Below are 17,149 nucleotides of genomic sequence, written 5' to 3'. Positions count from 1 at the left end.
AGCCTATCCTCCCTCAGAACCTAAATTACACAAATTACTGTCAGCTGTGGGCAAAAAACTATTCAATATTTCACTTATGCTGCCAATGTTTATAGAATTGTTTGTTTGAGCAGCAAAGAAAACACAACTTCTTCACAACAGGAACAGTGATAAATGACTGCATATGTCTGAGCACGTTGCCAAATTGTGGTGAACTGTATGTTGACAAGTTGTATGCTGACAACATTGGCATGAGGTAATTTCATGGTTTATGTATTTATTTGTAACTGTGTTCCTCCCTGTTTACGTGCATTCCCTTCGCTTTTGCAGGAAACTACCGTGCGTTCATGGAGAAGGAGATCTTCGAACAGCCAGAGTCCGTGTTCAACACCATGCGAGGCAGGGTCAACTTTGATGACAACACAGGTGAGAGAGTGAGAGAGAGGCCCTGCGGCTGGCAGCTTCTGAAGAGATCGGACTCCAGTTCCAAACACTGTCACGACCTGGTGAACTCATGATAATGGATGTTGACGTGAATGGGACCTAATCAGTCTGAGGTCTGTTAACCCGGAGCACTTCTTGTTCTTGTCTTGATTTCAGTTGTCAGCTGTTTACGCTGTCTGTCTAGATCTTTATTGAAAGATAATCAAAGCAAGTGTCCCAGTTCCAGCCTCCTCTGTGTTGGACCCTTTCTGGACCTTTTGGGCTAATGTGGTTAATAAGAACCCCCCCACCAGAGGTGTCTCAGCATTCTTTAGTGATGGTGATGAGGATGTGTGGTTGCTGTCCCTCCCCCACTCTCCCTCCAGTGATGCTGGGGGGGCTGAAGGACCATATCAAAGAGATCCAGAGGTGTCGACGGCTGATACTCATCGCCTGTGGGACCAGCTACCACGCGGGCGTGGCGGTAAGGCCCACCACCCACCGTCCCGTTCAGATCACACTAGTATCATCAGGGTGTGTGTGTGTGTGTGTGTGTGTGTGTGTGTGTGTGTGTGTGTGTGTGTGTGTGTGTGTGTGATGCCCCATACTGAGCTGTTCTTGGTTTCCCCCCCAGACCCGTCAGGTACTGGAGGAGCTCACGGAGCTGCCCGTCATGGTGGAGCTGTCCAGCGACTTCCTGGACAGGAACACGCCCGTGTTCCGAGACGACGTGTGCTTCTTCATCAGCCAATCGGGTGAGGAGGTTTGCTTGCCGTTGGCAACACCCCACAGCTGGAAACCGCTCAGTGCAAAAGTATCAAGTATCAAAACACTTAGTGATATTGATCCATGGGGACAGAATGCGCTACACCTTAATCAAAACATTAGTGTTGGGCGGAGGTGTGGAGAGTTCAAGTGTTCAGCCCAATGCTCCCGGTGGTGTCAGGAAACGTCATGTTTTTGCATTTTTGCATTACAAATGGACTTCAATCCTTTATGAAACGTGCAGAAAAATACAGCCCCAAATAAAACACAGTATTCTTCTAGTGTTCTCTGGTTCATGCTACAAATATGAAGTGAAGTTGGCACTCACTGTGGGCTTCAGGCTTTATTCACAAAGAAGAAACATGAATATGTCAATGCCCTTTTTGTGTTCTGGTTTCTATCTTCCATATTTCTGTATTAAATTGTCATCCTGTCCCTGCGTGTGTTGCGCTGTGTCTGCCATGCGTCTTGTTTTGCCTTCCCGTCTCTACGCCTATACCAAGCGCGAGGAATTTCCTCTTCCTCCACAAATTAAATCTAACCCGGCAGTAGGGTTGCACAACCAAGTGAACGACCCCAACTTATCCTGCGTTCCCCCCTTTCCCTAGGGGAGACGGCGGACAGCCTGATGGCGCTGCGATACTGCAAGGAGAGGGGGGCTCTGACGGTGGGCATCACCAACACCGTGGGCAGCTCCATCTCCAGGGAGACGGACTGCGGCGTGCACATCAACGCCGGCCCCGAGATCGGCGTGGCCAGCACCAAGGTGAGCGGTCGGCATCCAAGGGAGCAGTAATCCTCTAAGTGAGCGGTCAGCGCCGAGGTGAGTGGTCAGCTCCAAGGTGAGTGGTCAGCACTGTGTTGTCCGGACACCCGGCACCCCTCTGTGCTGAATGGCGGGACCCCCTCCTAACGGCCCCAGTGTGGCGCAGCTCTCCCCGCTGGGGTTTCCTGGGGATGTCTCGGGAACATGAAGTTGATCAGAGCCGCACCGAAGACATGCGGTTCGTTCAACTTACCAAAAAGACATATTCCCATGGGCAGTTTGTTATATGCATTCTGTAGCAGCTCATTGTGCAACTTGACACACACACACACACACACACACACACACACACACACACACACACACACACACACACACACACACACACACACACACACACACACACCGGTTAAACGCGATGGCAGAGCATGCCCTGTGGGATGCATTAAACCCTCCTACTATAAGGGAGTTACTCTCTAACTAAGTCAAGAGCATCTTGTCCAGTGTGGACCATGTTGCACAGCTCGCAGTCTCAGTAATCGTGCATGTACCTTCCATAGGCACGTGCGTAGTAGAACACACAACCCTTATACAAGATTACTCCATTTGGCCCTAGTTAATCCTATATTAAATATACCTTATCACACAATATAAGGTTGTCCCTCCCAGGGGAGAGGGGAGGAAGGAGGGGATGGGAGTGAGGTCTTGGGGCAGGTCCCTCTCTGACCTCAGCCCTCAGGCTCTCTGAGCCCTGCGTTATCTTGGCGCCGGGGGAACCGACACACATTATGAGACGCCATGCTCTCCGTCTGTCCGTCTGTTTGCTCCCTGCTGACTCTGCACGCCCACGCCCAGCCTGCACACGCAAGCCGCTGTGCAGTCCAGAGATTGGTCCTCGCCCGCTAATAGGCTTCACATGCTTCGCTCTCTTATTTCTTATGCATGTTGGTTTTTTTTCTGAGAAAGGGAAACTTCTTCCGTGTGGTTGGGATTTGTCGACATGAAACGTCTCTGACGAAGCTTTAATCCCCCAAAGGGAGGTTGTTTTGATGCTGCGCAAAGGCTGGTCCTGCAAATGATTTCCATGAAAAATAATAATCTGGTCGATAATCACTGTTGGTGAACAGCTTATAAATGCTGGAGGAGATGAGAAAACCCTTTTTATTTTATTTTGGTTTGTTTTACACTTTGTCCCATCGTTAGGGCTGTAGTTGCCTTGCATTGAGGACCCATGTCATCAGTGTTGCGCTTCACGTTCCACCCTACGTATCCAGGGACACGTGGAGCTCTGCGGCAGTGACCGTGAGCGCGGTGTGAGTTGCCACGGTTTGTCCCGGGAGCGTGGTCCGTCCTTGGTTCTGTGGATCCAGCGCCGTCAGGGAAAATAAACGTATTTTAACAGGTTTTACAGCCGATCCCTTGGCTTGAGACGCTGGCGTTTCCGACTCCAGAGAGTCCTGGGAAAGAGAGTTGGCTTCGCTGGCGATCAGCGAATCCAACTGGGCAGGGAAGGCTTTTGGAATGCGATGTTGATGATGGCACGCTCACCGTCGCACACATCTGAACGGGGGTTATGAGCGGAGCGGTATTCTCAGACATCCCAAACCTTTTGACTAGATAAAGGGATCTCTTCATGCCTTGTCTTGTGTAAGAGGTTTTTCTTGGTTCTACGTTGTCACATGGTGGCCGATGTATGACCCGTCGGCCAACTCCAAACCAATAATAAGGCGTTGTTCACAATGACTTAACTGTAATGGAGACGTTGGGAGGGAAACCAAATCTTCCATGGGCCTCGACCCTGAACTTCAAACCCCTTTTTTCATGACCGCCATGCTGACGTGCGTGTTGTGTGATAGATAGATAGATAGATAGATAGATACCGCTGTTGCCTACACCAGTCTGTGTGTGTGTGTGTGTGTGTGTTCGATCGCAGGCCTACACCAGTCAGTTTGTGGTGCTGATCATGTCGTGTGTGTGTGTTCGCAGGCCTACACCAGTCAGTTTGTGGTGCTGATCATGTCGTGTGTGTGTGTTCGCAGGCCTACACCAGTCAGTTTGTGGTGCTGATCATGTCGTGTGTGTGTGTGTTCGCAGGCCTACACCAGTCAGTTCGTGGCGCTGATCATGTTCGCCCTGCTGATGTGTGACGACCGCATCTCCATGCAGCCCCGGAGGCGTGAGATCATCCAGGGCCTGAGAGTCCTGCCGGGTAAGATGAGCTCTTGGTCAACCGGCCGGGGGGCTAGGGGGGCCGGAAGGAAATATCAGGGTATCCAAGGACTCCTTTTGTCTCAGTTCTGTGTTTTGTTAAAATAATCTTGCTGGGACGATGAAGCCAAATGTGGCGAGGCAGACGACCACAGAGGCAGAGCTTTGAGTTTCCCTCTGGGGGGGTATAGCGCCCTTCTCTTTATCAAAAGCACATGAGGCTTAGGATGAATTTATGAGGAGCCGCATGGCGCCGCGGACCATACTCCCAGCCCTGCAGAGCGTGTGTACTCCAGCCCAGCCTGGTGACTGTCCTCCAGCCAGGCTCCCAGCTGGACCAGTAGACCAGGGGCTGGGATCGGGATCCCAGCTGGAACCGGGGTCTGGGATCGTGATCCCAGCTGGAACCGGGGTCTGGGATCGTGATCCCAGCTGGACCAGGGTCTGGGATCGTGATCCAAGCTGGAACCGGGGTCTGGGATCGTGATCCCAGCTGGACCAGGGTCTGGGATCGTGATCCAAGCTGGAACCGGGGTCTGGGATCGTGATCCCAGCTGGACCGGGGTCTGGGATCGTGATCCCAGCTGGACCGGGGTCTGGGATCGTGATCCCAGCTGGACCAGGGTCTGGGATCGTGATCCCAGCTGGACCAGGGTCTGGGATCGTGATCCCGGCCGAAGGATGGCTGGGGTCCAGTGGAACGAGGCGATGTAAACCAATCCGTCCACTCGCCCTATCAACCACCCCCTAACTGCTGGTGTGTTCCCCGTGGTGTCCAGATCTGATCAAGGAGGTGCTGAGTCTGAACGATGAGATCAAGAATCTGGCGGAGGAGCTCTACCAGCAGAAGAGCGTGCTGATCATGGGACGGGGCTACCACTACGCTACCTGCCTGGAGGGGGCGCTGGTGAGCAACCTTCCCTGGCCCAAGTCTATAGTCTCAACATTGACTCAACATTGAGCAAACTCAAAGGACCCCAGCCAGAGGAACGGTCCCAGCGCAGGATCCATGGTTATTCTCTGGCTCCATTCTGTATCTAGATGTCGTTTTATACTGTCTAGCCTGTCGATAAAAAGTATTCTGAGGAGATGTGGCTGGGTATGGGGAAGGGCTGCATGATTTTCTGATGAGATGTGTATTCTGATATGATAAAAAAACATTGATTTTAGGTTTATCATTGTATAATGATTAGGTTGATTTTTTTTAATGTTTTATACACGTTATACAGAGCTTTGTGGTGGCAAATAAGAGAAAAAGTCATGTTGCCTTTTGTTTTGGCAACAATTGCGAAGCACTCTAGACAAAGCACCTGCTTTTGGTCAACATTGTCTTTTATGTAACCAAAATAACTCTCATTCAACTCTCGTTGTTCTCCTTGGAATTTAACTGATCAACGTGATCGGTGATTGGTGGTTCGCTCTGCATGCAGAGCCGGCATGTCACTCCCTAGCAACGAACTCCAGAAACCCTTAAATGGGAGTAAACTATGTCAGATCAGACAGATTTATCTTGTAGATAAAGATATAGTTATTTAAAAGGAATGAAAACGATATTGTGCACTCCTAGTATGTGATTTGTCCTGGTCCTCCCCTGACTACTGGTCTTCCCTCGGCCCGTTAGAAAATCAAGGAGATCACGTACATGCACTCGGAGGGCATCTTGGCCGGGGAGCTGAAGCACGGCCCGCTGGCCCTGGTGGACAAGCTGATGCCCGTCATCATGATCATCATGAGGGACCACACCTACGTCAAGTGTCAGAACGCCCTGCAGCAGGTGGTCGCCCGCCAGGTAACCGCCGCCGCCATGGGTTTATGGGGTGGGGTCCGGGTTTGAACCACAATGAACCCTGCAGTCCATCTGGAGGGCCATCCCTTGGCGCCGTCCAACCGCTACCTTCTCATTAATGTCTTCATGATTCATTTATTAGATAATGTGTAAGAAATCGCTTCATGATATCACTTGGGTTAAAAGGGTATAGGGAAAGTATAGAATACGTATTAAATTTATATTTAAGGCATTCAGCAGACGCTTTTATGCAAAGCGACTTGCAATAAGTACATTTGTTAGAAGAAAGAGAAACTCTCTCTCTGTCTGTCTGTGTGTGTGTGTGTCGGAACAGTAAGGATCTACAGCAAGTAAGCAAAATGTAGCCTTGAATTGCATTTTAGTTGGTCAACAATCAGTGTTTGAATGCAGCTTCAGTATGTTTTGTGAAGGAGATGTGTGACTTCCCACGTAAGTTCTGAGGACGTGGTTGTTTTAAAAGGCGATTACCGGACTCCAACATTCTGTTATGTTTTAAGTAATTTGGTCAGCATGGTTCAGGTCTTCCAAATGTGGACAACAGATGTTCTTAATACGGTTTGTAGCCAGATTGCATTATATGTTGATCATCTGCGGTTTAATGGCCTAGATTCAAGATAACAAACGCTGTCAATCCAAGGAATTATGCAAGATAATTCGTTTTTTGGGGGGTTAAATACTCTGTAACCAAATACGTTCTCTCTGGAGTAGTGTCTGACTGGCGTCAAGAGATCTGTATTACAATTATATGCATCCTCAACCCAGTATTTATTGAAGAATGATTAACTGAAATCAAGTACTCTATCTCAATCAACATGTTGATAAATAAATGACGATTAGATAGATTAGATCAGATTCTTTAATACCATCGAACGGGATCATTTAACTAGTGATCCCACAGAGGAGCGTTGAACATCTCCTTCCACAGCCCAGAGCTTCCTGAATGCAGGTCCCACTCCCCTCGCCTCCACTCCTAATCACAACTGACTTCAGCTTTATTTGTCCCGTGTGCCGGCGCCCTCTGGTCTGGTCACCTTCTTAATAAACACCAGGGTGGAGGGGCGGGGCTTCCTGGCCCGCATGACATCACCACTGTGTCCGCAGCAGATTTGGACTCTGCCTTCAAACGGGTCTTAGTCCAGCGGCCGGTGTGGTTCAGGGACAGCGAGGTCCGCTGCCACGCTCCGATCCCATCCCGGCTCAGGGGTCCGGGGGTTGGGGTGATATCGCTGCATTCATCCAAATCCAACTCTACCGTTGTGTGTATGTCCCCCCCCCCCCCAGGGCCGGCCCATCGTGATCTGTGACCGAGACGACCAGGAGACCATCAACAACTCAAGCCGCACCATCAAGGTTCCGCACTGTGTGGACTGCCTGCAGGGGGTCCTCAGCGTCATCCCCCTGCAGCTGCTCTCCTTCCACCTGGCCGTTCTGCGCGGCTACGACGTGAGTAGCATCCCCATGCTAACGGGGTTCAGTGTCCCCATGCTAACGGGGTTCAGTGTCCCCATGCTAACGGGGTTCAGCGTCCCCATGCTAACGGGGTTCAGCGTCCCCATGCTAACGGGGTTCAGCGTCCCCATGCTAACGGGGTTCAGCGTCCCCATGCTAACGGGGTTCAGCGTCCCCATGCTAACGGGGTTCAGCGTCCCCATGCTAACGGGGTTCAGCGTCCCCATGCTAACGGGGCTCTGCGTCCACATGCTAACGAGGTTCAGCGTCCCCATGCTAACAGGGTTCAGCTTCCCCATGCTAACGGGGCTCAGCGTCCACATGCTAACGGGGTTCAGCGTCCCCATGCTAACGGGGCTCAGCGTCCACATGCTAACGAGGTTCAGCGTCCCCATGCTAACATGTTCAGCGTCCCCATGATAACGGGGCTCAGCGTCCCCATGCTAACGGGGCTCAGCGTCCCCATGCTAACGGGGCTCAGCGTCCCCATGCTAACGGGGCTCAGCGTCCCCATGCTAACGGGGCTCAGCGTCCCCATGCTAACGGGGTTCACCGTCCCAATGCTAACGGGGTTCACCGTCCCAATGCTAACGGGGTTCAGCGTCCCAATGCTAACGGGGTTCACCGTCCCAATGCTAACGGGGTAAGGGTTCACAATGAATCAAGACACGTTTAAATATTTTTTCTGAATTAGTAAAAGACAAGATGTGGGGCTTGTTTCCTTTATAAAGAATAAAATGGTAGAAGTAAGTTCCAAATTGTCTGATACCTAACTTGAAAAAGTAAAAGGAAAATCAAGGGCATATTCAAGTCCCCCAGCACCCCAAATGAATGGAAAAACATAGTTTTGATTAGGATGAAGAATATTTACAAACGAGAATCCCACTCCTATGTGTTAGGGTGTTGCACAGTAACGTGAGGAACTCATAATTTACAATATCTTCATGAAATCATGAAAATAATGCTACGATCAAAGGAAATCTGTCACTTGTTTTGCATTACCACACTGCGAGCCAAAGTCCTGATGGAGTCTTGACACCAATAAAACTTAAACAATGTTTTTACTTAAATTTTTCTAAGGCCCATTAAAATTGGGCGAAACCCATATATCTCCACGTCATCTATTGTGTGCATGCCTTCAACTATGCTGCCACATTATGTTATCAACACTACAATCAGGGCCTTTCAAATTATAAAAAGGCCCTGCTAACGGGGTTCAGTGTCCCCATGCTAACGGGGTTCAGTGTCCCCATGCTAACGGGGTTCAGCGTCCCCATGCTAACGGGGTTCAGCGTCCCCATGCTAACGGGGTTCAGCGTCCCCATGCTAACGGGGTTCAGCGTCCCCATGCTAACGGGGTTCAGCGTCCACATGCTAACGAGGTTCAGCGTCCCCATGCTAACAGGGTTCAGCTTCCCCATGCTAACGGGGCTCAGCGTCCACATGCTAACGGGGTTCAGCGTCCACATGCTAACGAGGTTCAGCGTCCCCATGCTAACAGGGTTCAGCTTCCCCATGCTAACGGGGCTCAGCGTCCACATGCTAACGGGGCTCAGCGTCCCCATGCTAACGGGGCTCAGCGTCCACATGCTAACGAGGTTCAGCGTCCCCATGCTAACATGTTCAGCGTCCCCATGATAACGGGGCTCAGCGTCCCCATGCTAACGGGGCTCAGCGTCCCCATGCTAACGGGGCTCAGCGTCCCCATGCTAACGGGGCTCAGCGTCCCCATGCTAACGGGGCTCAGCGTCCCCATGCTAACGGGGTTCACCGTCCCAATGCTAACGGGGTTCACCGTCCCAATGCTAACGGGGTTCAGCGTCCCAATGCTAACGGGGTTCACCGTCCCAATGCTAACGGGGTAAGGGTTCACAATGAATCAAGACACGTTTAAATATTTTTTCTGAATTAGTAAAAGACAAGATGTGGGGCTTGTTTCCTTTATAAAGAATAAAATGGTAGAAGTAAGTTCCAAATTGTCTGATACCTAACTTGAAAAAGTAAAAGGAAAATCAAGGGCATATTCAAGTCCCCCAGCACCCCAAATGAATGGAAAAACATAGTTTTGATTAGGATGAAGAATATTTACAAACGAGAATCCCACTCCTATGTGTTAGGGTGTTGCACAGTAACGTGAGGAACTCATAATTTACAATATCTTCATGAAATCATGAAAATAATGCTACGATCAAAGGAAATCTGTCACTTGTTTTGCATTACCACACTGCGAGCCAAAGTCCTGATGGAGTCTTGACACCAATAACACTTAAACAATGTTTTTACTTAAATTTTTCTAAGGCCCATTAAAATTGGGCGAAACCCATATATCTCCACGTCATCTATTGTGTGCATGCCTTCAACTATGCTGCCACATTATGTTATCAACACTACAATCAGGGCCTTTCAAATTATAAAAAGGCCCTGCTAACGGGGTTCAGTGTCCCCATGCTAACGGGGTTCAGTGTCCCCATGCTAACGGGGTTCAGCGTCCCCATGCTAACGGGGTTCAGCGTCCCCATGCTAACGGGGTTCAGCGTCCCCATGCTAACGGGGTTCAGCGTCCCCATGCTAACGGGGTTCAGCGTCCACATGCTAACGGGGTTCAGCGTCCCCATGCTAACGGGGTTCAGCGTCCCCATGCTAACGGGGTTCAGCGTCCACATGCTAACGAGGTTCAGCGTCCCCATGCTAACAGGGTTCAGCTTCCCCATGCTAACGGGGCTCAGCGTCCACATGCTAACGGGGCTCAGCGTCCCCATGCTAACGGGGCTCAGCGTCCACATGCTAACGAGGTTCAGCGTCCCCATGCTAACATGTTCAGCGTCCCCATGATAACGGGGCTCAGCGTCCCCATGCTAACGGGGCTCAGCGTCCCCATGCTAACGGGGCTCAGCGTCCCCATGCTAACGGGGCTCAGCGTCCCCATGCTAACGGGGCTCAGCGTCCCCATGCTAACGGGGCTCAGCGTCCCCATGCTAACGGGGTTCAGTGTCCCCATGCTAACGGGGTTCACCGTCCCAATGCTAACGGGGTTCACCGTCCCAATGCTAACGGGGTTCAGCGTCCCAATGCTAACGGGGTTCACCGTCCCAATGCTAACGGGGTAAGGGTTCACAATGAATCAAGACACGTTTAAATATTTTTTCTGAATTAGTAAAAGACAAGATGTGGGGCTTGTTTCCTTTATAAAGAATAAAATGGTAGAAGTAAGTTCCAAATTGTCTGATACCTAACTTGAAAAAGTAAAAGGAAAATCAAGGGCATATTCAAGTCCCCCAGCACCCCAAATGAATGGAAAAACATAGTTTTGATTAGGATGAAGAATATTTACAAACGAGAATCCCACTCCTATGTGTTAGGGTGTTGCACAGTAACGTGAGGAACTCATAATTTACAATATCTTCATGAAATCATGAAAATAATGCTACGATCAAAGGAAATCTGTCACTTGTTTTGCATTACCACACTGCGAGCCAAAGTCCTGATGGAGTCTTGACACCAATAACACTTAAACAATGTTTTTACTTAAATTTTTCTAAGGCCCATTAAAATTGGGCGAAACCCATATATCTCCACGTCATCTATTGTGTGCATGCCTTCAACTATGCTGCCACATTATGTTATCAACACTACAATCAGGGCCTTTCAAATTATAGACTTTCTAAGAATCATTATTTTCACCAGGGGGAAGCGTGTGTTTTTTTCTGTGTGTGCATGTGTATGTCTTCTTTCAGAAAGGCCAAAATATACGATAATGTATACCATCCAGTGGCTCAATGTAGGTCATGCAGACAGTTAAGTTACATCGGGGCCCGGATTTGAGGGCCGGTGTCTGTGGTCCCCTCTCTGCGCGGCCCCTGGCCAACAAAGACAGAGCTGGTTTAATGTGAAATGAAATGGTGATTTGCTGACAGAATGGGAAGGGGGGGGGGGGCACGTTCCTAAAGGGTCATAATGCACCACACTGAAGTCATAGCACAGTTGACATCGATAAGAAACCAAACTAGCATGCTACGCCTTCAGAAGTTTAGTGAGCTGGCCCGTCACACAGGGGAATATAAACCTCCAAGGCTCAGTAAGGTTATGGAAAATACCTTGAAATGATCCACTAAAGCGAGAGGGGACCCTGACTGGCCCGATCGGGATGGTGAGTTGACTGTTTTACTGACTGACTTCTTACTGTCCAGTGCCTTTGGGCTTATTGTTGAACCTGCTGGTTTCTCTACGATGTACAGTGTTTCCCACAGACCAAGGAGCAATTCTTCTATTCTACGTGGGGTCCTGAAAAATAACTCAAGTGCCCGATCATAAGGGACCTCATTCGGTTCTGGCCCATTTATGGAGATTCCTAAGCAGGCTGCCAGGTGTTCCCCTGTTCCTGAGGTCTGTTTTTATCTGGGGATAAAATAAAATGTATTATCAATAAAGTATTAAAATGCCCATTACTTCAAGAAATATACTAAGGAATAGTGAATTTCTATGTGCTTACCCTATTCATAGCTGAGAAATCCCGCTCGCAATTCACAGATGAGACTGGGACAATCAGGGCAATGCTGGCAAGGAGACTGAGGCAGGGGTAGAGGTCTAACCACTCATCATACTCACTCGCCAGCAGAGTCAGGAGCTCCTCCTGGCTCTTGTTCTTGAATGAAAGATATAGCACATAAGAGAAAAAGAGAAAGAGAGAGAGATTTTCACTTACCTGTAATGACCCTGTTATGATATGGTTTTTGAAAGAAAACCACTCTTGGAGGAGCACCTTCTCTTGGTCTGGACAGATTTTTTTTTTGCCAGAGTCTGCAGCTGTGCAATGGACATATTGTCAGGGAGGGCATGTCCTTAGACGTCAGTCGGTCTAAGGACATGGAAGGCTCCTAGGATGATTTACATGCGGACACATCTGATCCGCATAGATGTGGAAGAACAGCTCAATCGGAATAGAAAAGTATCATATATATACGCCTCAATCGGAATACAATTATCTGTTCGGAATAGAATTCTATGCGGAATAGAAGAGGTGGTGCAGTCCGCTATAAACACTTATTCAGATTAGTTTGGGGTTTAACTTAGAGCAGCTGCAGTAGTTCGCAATTGGTCCACTCCGTCTGTACTTTAATGCACACTGAACTTTACCGCTGTAAAGGAAAGTGGATTTATTGCCTGATTCACGTCTTTGTTATTATCACTCCGTAGTAGTTACAGTAGTCCCGTAACTTATCAACCCAAGCGTGTGTGTGTGTGTGTGTGTGTGTGTGTGTGTGTGTGTGTGTGTGTGTGTGTGTGTGTGTGTGTGTGTGTGTGTGTGTGTGTGTGTGTGTGTGTGTGTGTGTGTGTGTGTGTGTGTGTGTGTGTGTGTGTGTGTGTGTGTGTGTGTGTGTGTGTGTGTGTGTGTGTTGTTTATAAACGGGGCTCAATCATGGACATAAAAAGAAGGCTCAATCCGTTTTGATTTCATTGAACGCAGCCCGTTCTTTCGCACAAACAAAGCCATTTGAAACGCGTCTAAAAGCACTGATGAATGCATCTGTAACCCAGTTCCTGTTAGGGACTCTTATTCCGAAGGAGGAGAACGGAAGTGTCTGCGTGTGGATCGCTGTTTTGACTCTGTGTTGGGAGCGCTGGATATAAAGTGGATAGCCCTGTTCAGTGAATGGAGTTAACCGATTCTTCTTTTATATATAACCCAAGTATAGGCCACAATAATTTGTACATTAGATTATTATTCATGGATTAGAATAATCAAAAGGAGATCGTTAATACTTGGGAATAACATGGGAATGAATTAAACGCGCATGCGCATTTAAAAGACAGCGTTTACAGGAAGTGCGTCATTAGTGCGTCATTATTGCGCATCTAATGCTGCTATCCATTTGGATGTACGAAGTGGTAAAGTCGCCCATCTCCCAGCTTTCTTGCGGCATTTCACTGAGGCACGCCCCCTTTCGGTCGTAGTATCTCGTCGCTTTCAAAGTACAGCGAGCAGATCTGTACAACTAGCAAAAAAGATGGCTGCGCCCATAGTCAATGGGGATTGAGCTGTATTTTCTTTGTATTTGTACCACGTTGGGGGTTGTAATGTCGATTTTAAATCCTCTTACACACTTGATTTCATTGCTGCTTTAATCTGGTCACCAAGTTATGGTCTTGCTTTGCGTGAAATTCAATGTAAAGTTGTGTTTTCAAGCTGGTTTGCCAAAGAGGCTATGTTGCTAATGATGACTAGCCCGCTACTACCCCTCGTGGCTCGACAGAAACACGACAGCACTTGTTGAAATAAAATTTGGCGAAAATGGCAAAATATTATTGCAATGTAAAAGGCTTGCAATGTTAATGTTTCTGTAAAGGCTGGCAACCATTATACACTGGATTATTTATTTTTTCCAAAATAGTTTTCTTCTTAAACTCGTCGGACACAAATAGCAAACTGGAAGGCTGGAGCAAGGGAAATACGTCACGTTCTCGCTGAAGCTGGTCGTTCGTACCAGCCTACCATCAAAATGGATAGCAGCATAAGACCCCGAGTCGATCTGGCAGCCGAGTCAATCCGACACCCACACCGGCAGTAGTTCTGTTGAAGCAGAAGAAGGAACCATGTTTAATTGGTAGTCAGTTTGTGGGATGCCGTTTTATCACAGCCTGCATGCTGCCAAGCTTCAAACGCTCAGGGAAAGTAAAGTGAAATGATTCTTCTCATCGAGCCCGGTGAGGATCAACCCAAGAGGCGCTGGGGAGGACGCCACTTGAGATAATGAGCAGTGAGCATCATCTGGGCAGAATACACGTTTTTGAATAAAAAAAAGCTGTGTTCTGGGGGGGAAACGGATCAAAACAGCTGCAGACAGATCATGACATAGAAACACTGCTGGCAATACAATTGAGGTGGGCTTTTTTTTTTTTTTACAGGAATACACAAACCAAAAGTGTGTGTGTGTGTCGAGAGACTTGGTAGTTGTTGCCGTACAAGTCAATGTTTGGGGAGTTTTCTGTGATGGGTTTGGATGAAATCATTGTCATTGTTGGTTGAGGTCACCTTTTAAGCTCCGAGGCTTATGCACTTTGTTTGCACTTTGTTTCTGTGTGGTCACAGAAGACCAAAAAGAAGTGTTGGACTTCTGTGCGTCTGTGTTTTAATATATATCATTAATTATATATAATCTATGTTATTATATGTTTTTAATTTGTAGTTTATTTATATTTTCTATCGTTTTCTTGCAACAGTACCTTATATCTCAGTACATTGTAACTCAATTTATTAATACATTTCACTAACTAACTTATCCCTTGTGTTTGGTCTGGCCCCAGGTGGACTGCCCCAGGAACCTGGCCAAGTCCGTGACGGTCGAGTGAAGTCCTTCTGAGAGCAGCCCTGGTGGACACTCGTCTCAAAGTTGACCCCAGAGAGAGGGCGTCCACTGTCATCTGTTTTATATGTTCTGGTTGATCTCATATTCCAAAAAATCCTCAAACTTCTTTTCTTTTTTTCACATTTGTAATGTTTATCAGTTTGAAGATAAGCTGTTTCACTGGTGGCAGGATTTGGGCTGCACCTTGCAATAGGTCATTTAGTTCCTCTTCCTTAGTGTGTAAACCTTTTGAGCAACTCAACCTAAAGGCTCTGGACGGGAGGCGGTCATTTTGGATCAGTCACCACTTTACTCAAAGCTTGTGGATGAACCAAATGTCCAACTTTATTTGAGCTGGTCATTTTTACTTTGACTTTTTTCTTGTCTAACTGCGTTTTGCCGACTGGGTAAGGGTTGAGGAAATTTTACGGATGATCCTACTTAAGTTACTGCTTTTCTTTTCCTTTTTTAGTGCAATCATTAAGAGTGTTTCGGATTTCTTTTGAAGTGTCAAAAAAGTGAAGTCTGACGGTGCGTTCAAAGGAAAAGCAAAGCAAATATTATAGTTTTGCGAATAGCATCAAGAGAAATTCGCACTAGTTTCAATATTTCAACTCGAGCGAATGAGGCGAATTCAAGACAGTAGAATTTGAGCAGCCGGCGAAAACTTTGCATCTATTCCCGTATCTGCACTGACTTTTTATTGGCCCTGCTTCGCTTTTGGTGTGAACGCATTTTATGACAATCCTTATTAGGTCCAAAGAAAAGGCTTCTAATCTAATTTAGCGCTGTTACTTTGATTACAGGGACTTTTAAGCACATGTTAATAGAAAAGAGGCATCAACTTGATCCACTGTGGGGCTTTTATCCACAGTCACAAGTTGACTGTTCAAAAAAGATTATAAAAAATAAAGTATAAAAAGAAAGCAGCTTTTACCTGAACACACGGTTGTGGGTGTACAGCTCCCCCGGTGTTCTTCACGTAATGAACTTCTCCAGCCGTTGAAGGATTGACCTGTGACCTCTGGGTTGCAGCTCAACATCTTTGGTGTTTGTGATCGTTTAATTCTCCTGTGTCATAGTTCTGTAGTGAACCTTTTAACAGACATTCGAGGGGTGGATGAACTGATTCATGAACTCGTACTTTTACTGTATTCTTTAGGTTGGTTTAAGATCCAACCGAAGCCATGGGTGTTAGTTATAATTGGATGAAGTTACTCAGGCGTGATGCAGCCCACATCGTGCCACCGAGTCAACGTTGGGACCATCGTACTGTCTTTATGTTCTCCTTCATGCTTACTGATTTTACATGATTGTTACCGTTTGAAATGTGAATGTCATTTGAGAAACCCTGTCAAACCAAATAATTTGTTTTACAGTAGCATTGACAGAAGTAAACCAAACGTATGCTTTTCTATATATCGTATACATGTATATCTATGTCTTTGAACCTAGAACAAATGAACGTCTGGGAACTTATTGTGAGTTGCCTTCTATTGGTTTTCTACGTATTTGCTTTGACCAACTTGGGAGTAGGCTAGGATGTTCTGCAATCAGGCGTTTACTTTTATCTGGGCATTGTTTTAACATTAGCTTGTTTCGAGCCAGTGGAAGGATTGTAAAGTAACTGGACTCGGTTATCCCAGGATCGTCCTCTGACCTCAGATTAGGGCCTACGTGGGTCTGAATGAAGCGTAATCAGCAGCTATGTGCTCGGTTTCGCTGGATGGGAATGGGTTAACTATTAGCAAAGACTGATGCAATAAAGTGTCAAGTACTTATTTTCTGACTTGGTGTGGTTTGTAACACGCGTGCTATTGATGCTATAGCAATTTGCCATCAAGAGGTGAAAGGTTATAGTAATTAAAAAGGTAAATTGACATACATTTAAGATAAATTGCATTGGGAAAAGGATTTGGGAGTAGTTTTCAAACGGGGTTCAGAAGGACGCCAGGTCCCCGAGGACTGCTAGAGTCCTGATGGAGGAGCAGACGGTGAAAACCCACAAAGTGGAGCCCAGGGAATGGAGGCCTCTGCTCAAAGCCCTGAGGAGGACCACGGCTGCTCTCACACAGCACACACAGGGCCAGCTGGAAGTGAGCCATGATGACGGAATAAACGGCTCGAGGAATGGCTGAGAAGTTCCAATATTGTTTGCAACACTGAATGGATTCGGTTGAAGCAGTAGTAGTTCAGATATTTCCAACTGCGGTGCCCTCTGGAGCTTTTCCATCCATTCCAGTCTGCAGTCATTAAAAGAAGTCTGATTGAAGAACCTTCTGACTGCACACACCCCATCACGTCCTAGTTGGCTCCTAAAGGCAACCTTTTCAGAGTCGACCTGAAGTATCCATTGACCTTCAGCGTCAAGGAAAGGAAACCAGTGACGCACATTTATTTTACTGTTTG

General features: G+C 47.5%; 1 protein-coding gene across 2 annotated transcripts in view; it reads left to right on the top strand.

Moving 5' to 3' along the window:
* Window positions 1-16,522, top strand: part of gfpt1 (glutamine--fructose-6-phosphate transaminase 1) — a 24,210-nt gene extending 7,688 nt beyond the window's left edge. For both annotated transcript variants that reach the window (XM_060054904.1, XM_060054903.1), the window contains exons 11-19: window positions 310-405; window positions 789-886; window positions 1,037-1,157; window positions 1,776-1,933; window positions 4,028-4,142; window positions 4,921-5,048; window positions 5,763-5,930; window positions 7,230-7,391; window positions 14,700-16,522. In XM_060054904.1, the coding sequence (XP_059910887.1) occupies window positions 310-405; window positions 789-886; window positions 1,037-1,157; window positions 1,776-1,933; window positions 4,028-4,142; window positions 4,921-5,048; window positions 5,763-5,930; window positions 7,230-7,391; window positions 14,700-14,744 (1,091 nt within the window). In that variant the 3' untranslated portion in view covers window positions 14,745-16,522. The remainder of the gene's footprint in view (window positions 1-309; window positions 406-788; window positions 887-1,036; window positions 1,158-1,775; window positions 1,934-4,027; window positions 4,143-4,920; window positions 5,049-5,762; window positions 5,931-7,229; window positions 7,392-14,699) is intronic.
* Window positions 16,523-17,149: the final 627 nt, after the last annotated feature.

The sequence above is a fragment of the Gadus macrocephalus genome, chromosome 6, assembly GCF_031168955.1.
Source record: "Gadus macrocephalus chromosome 6, ASM3116895v1".
Classification (NCBI taxonomy): domain Eukaryota; kingdom Metazoa; phylum Chordata; class Actinopteri; order Gadiformes; family Gadidae; genus Gadus; species Gadus macrocephalus.
The sequence above is the reverse complement of the archived record's forward strand: the minus strand, read 5'-3'. Positions and strand labels throughout refer to the sequence as shown.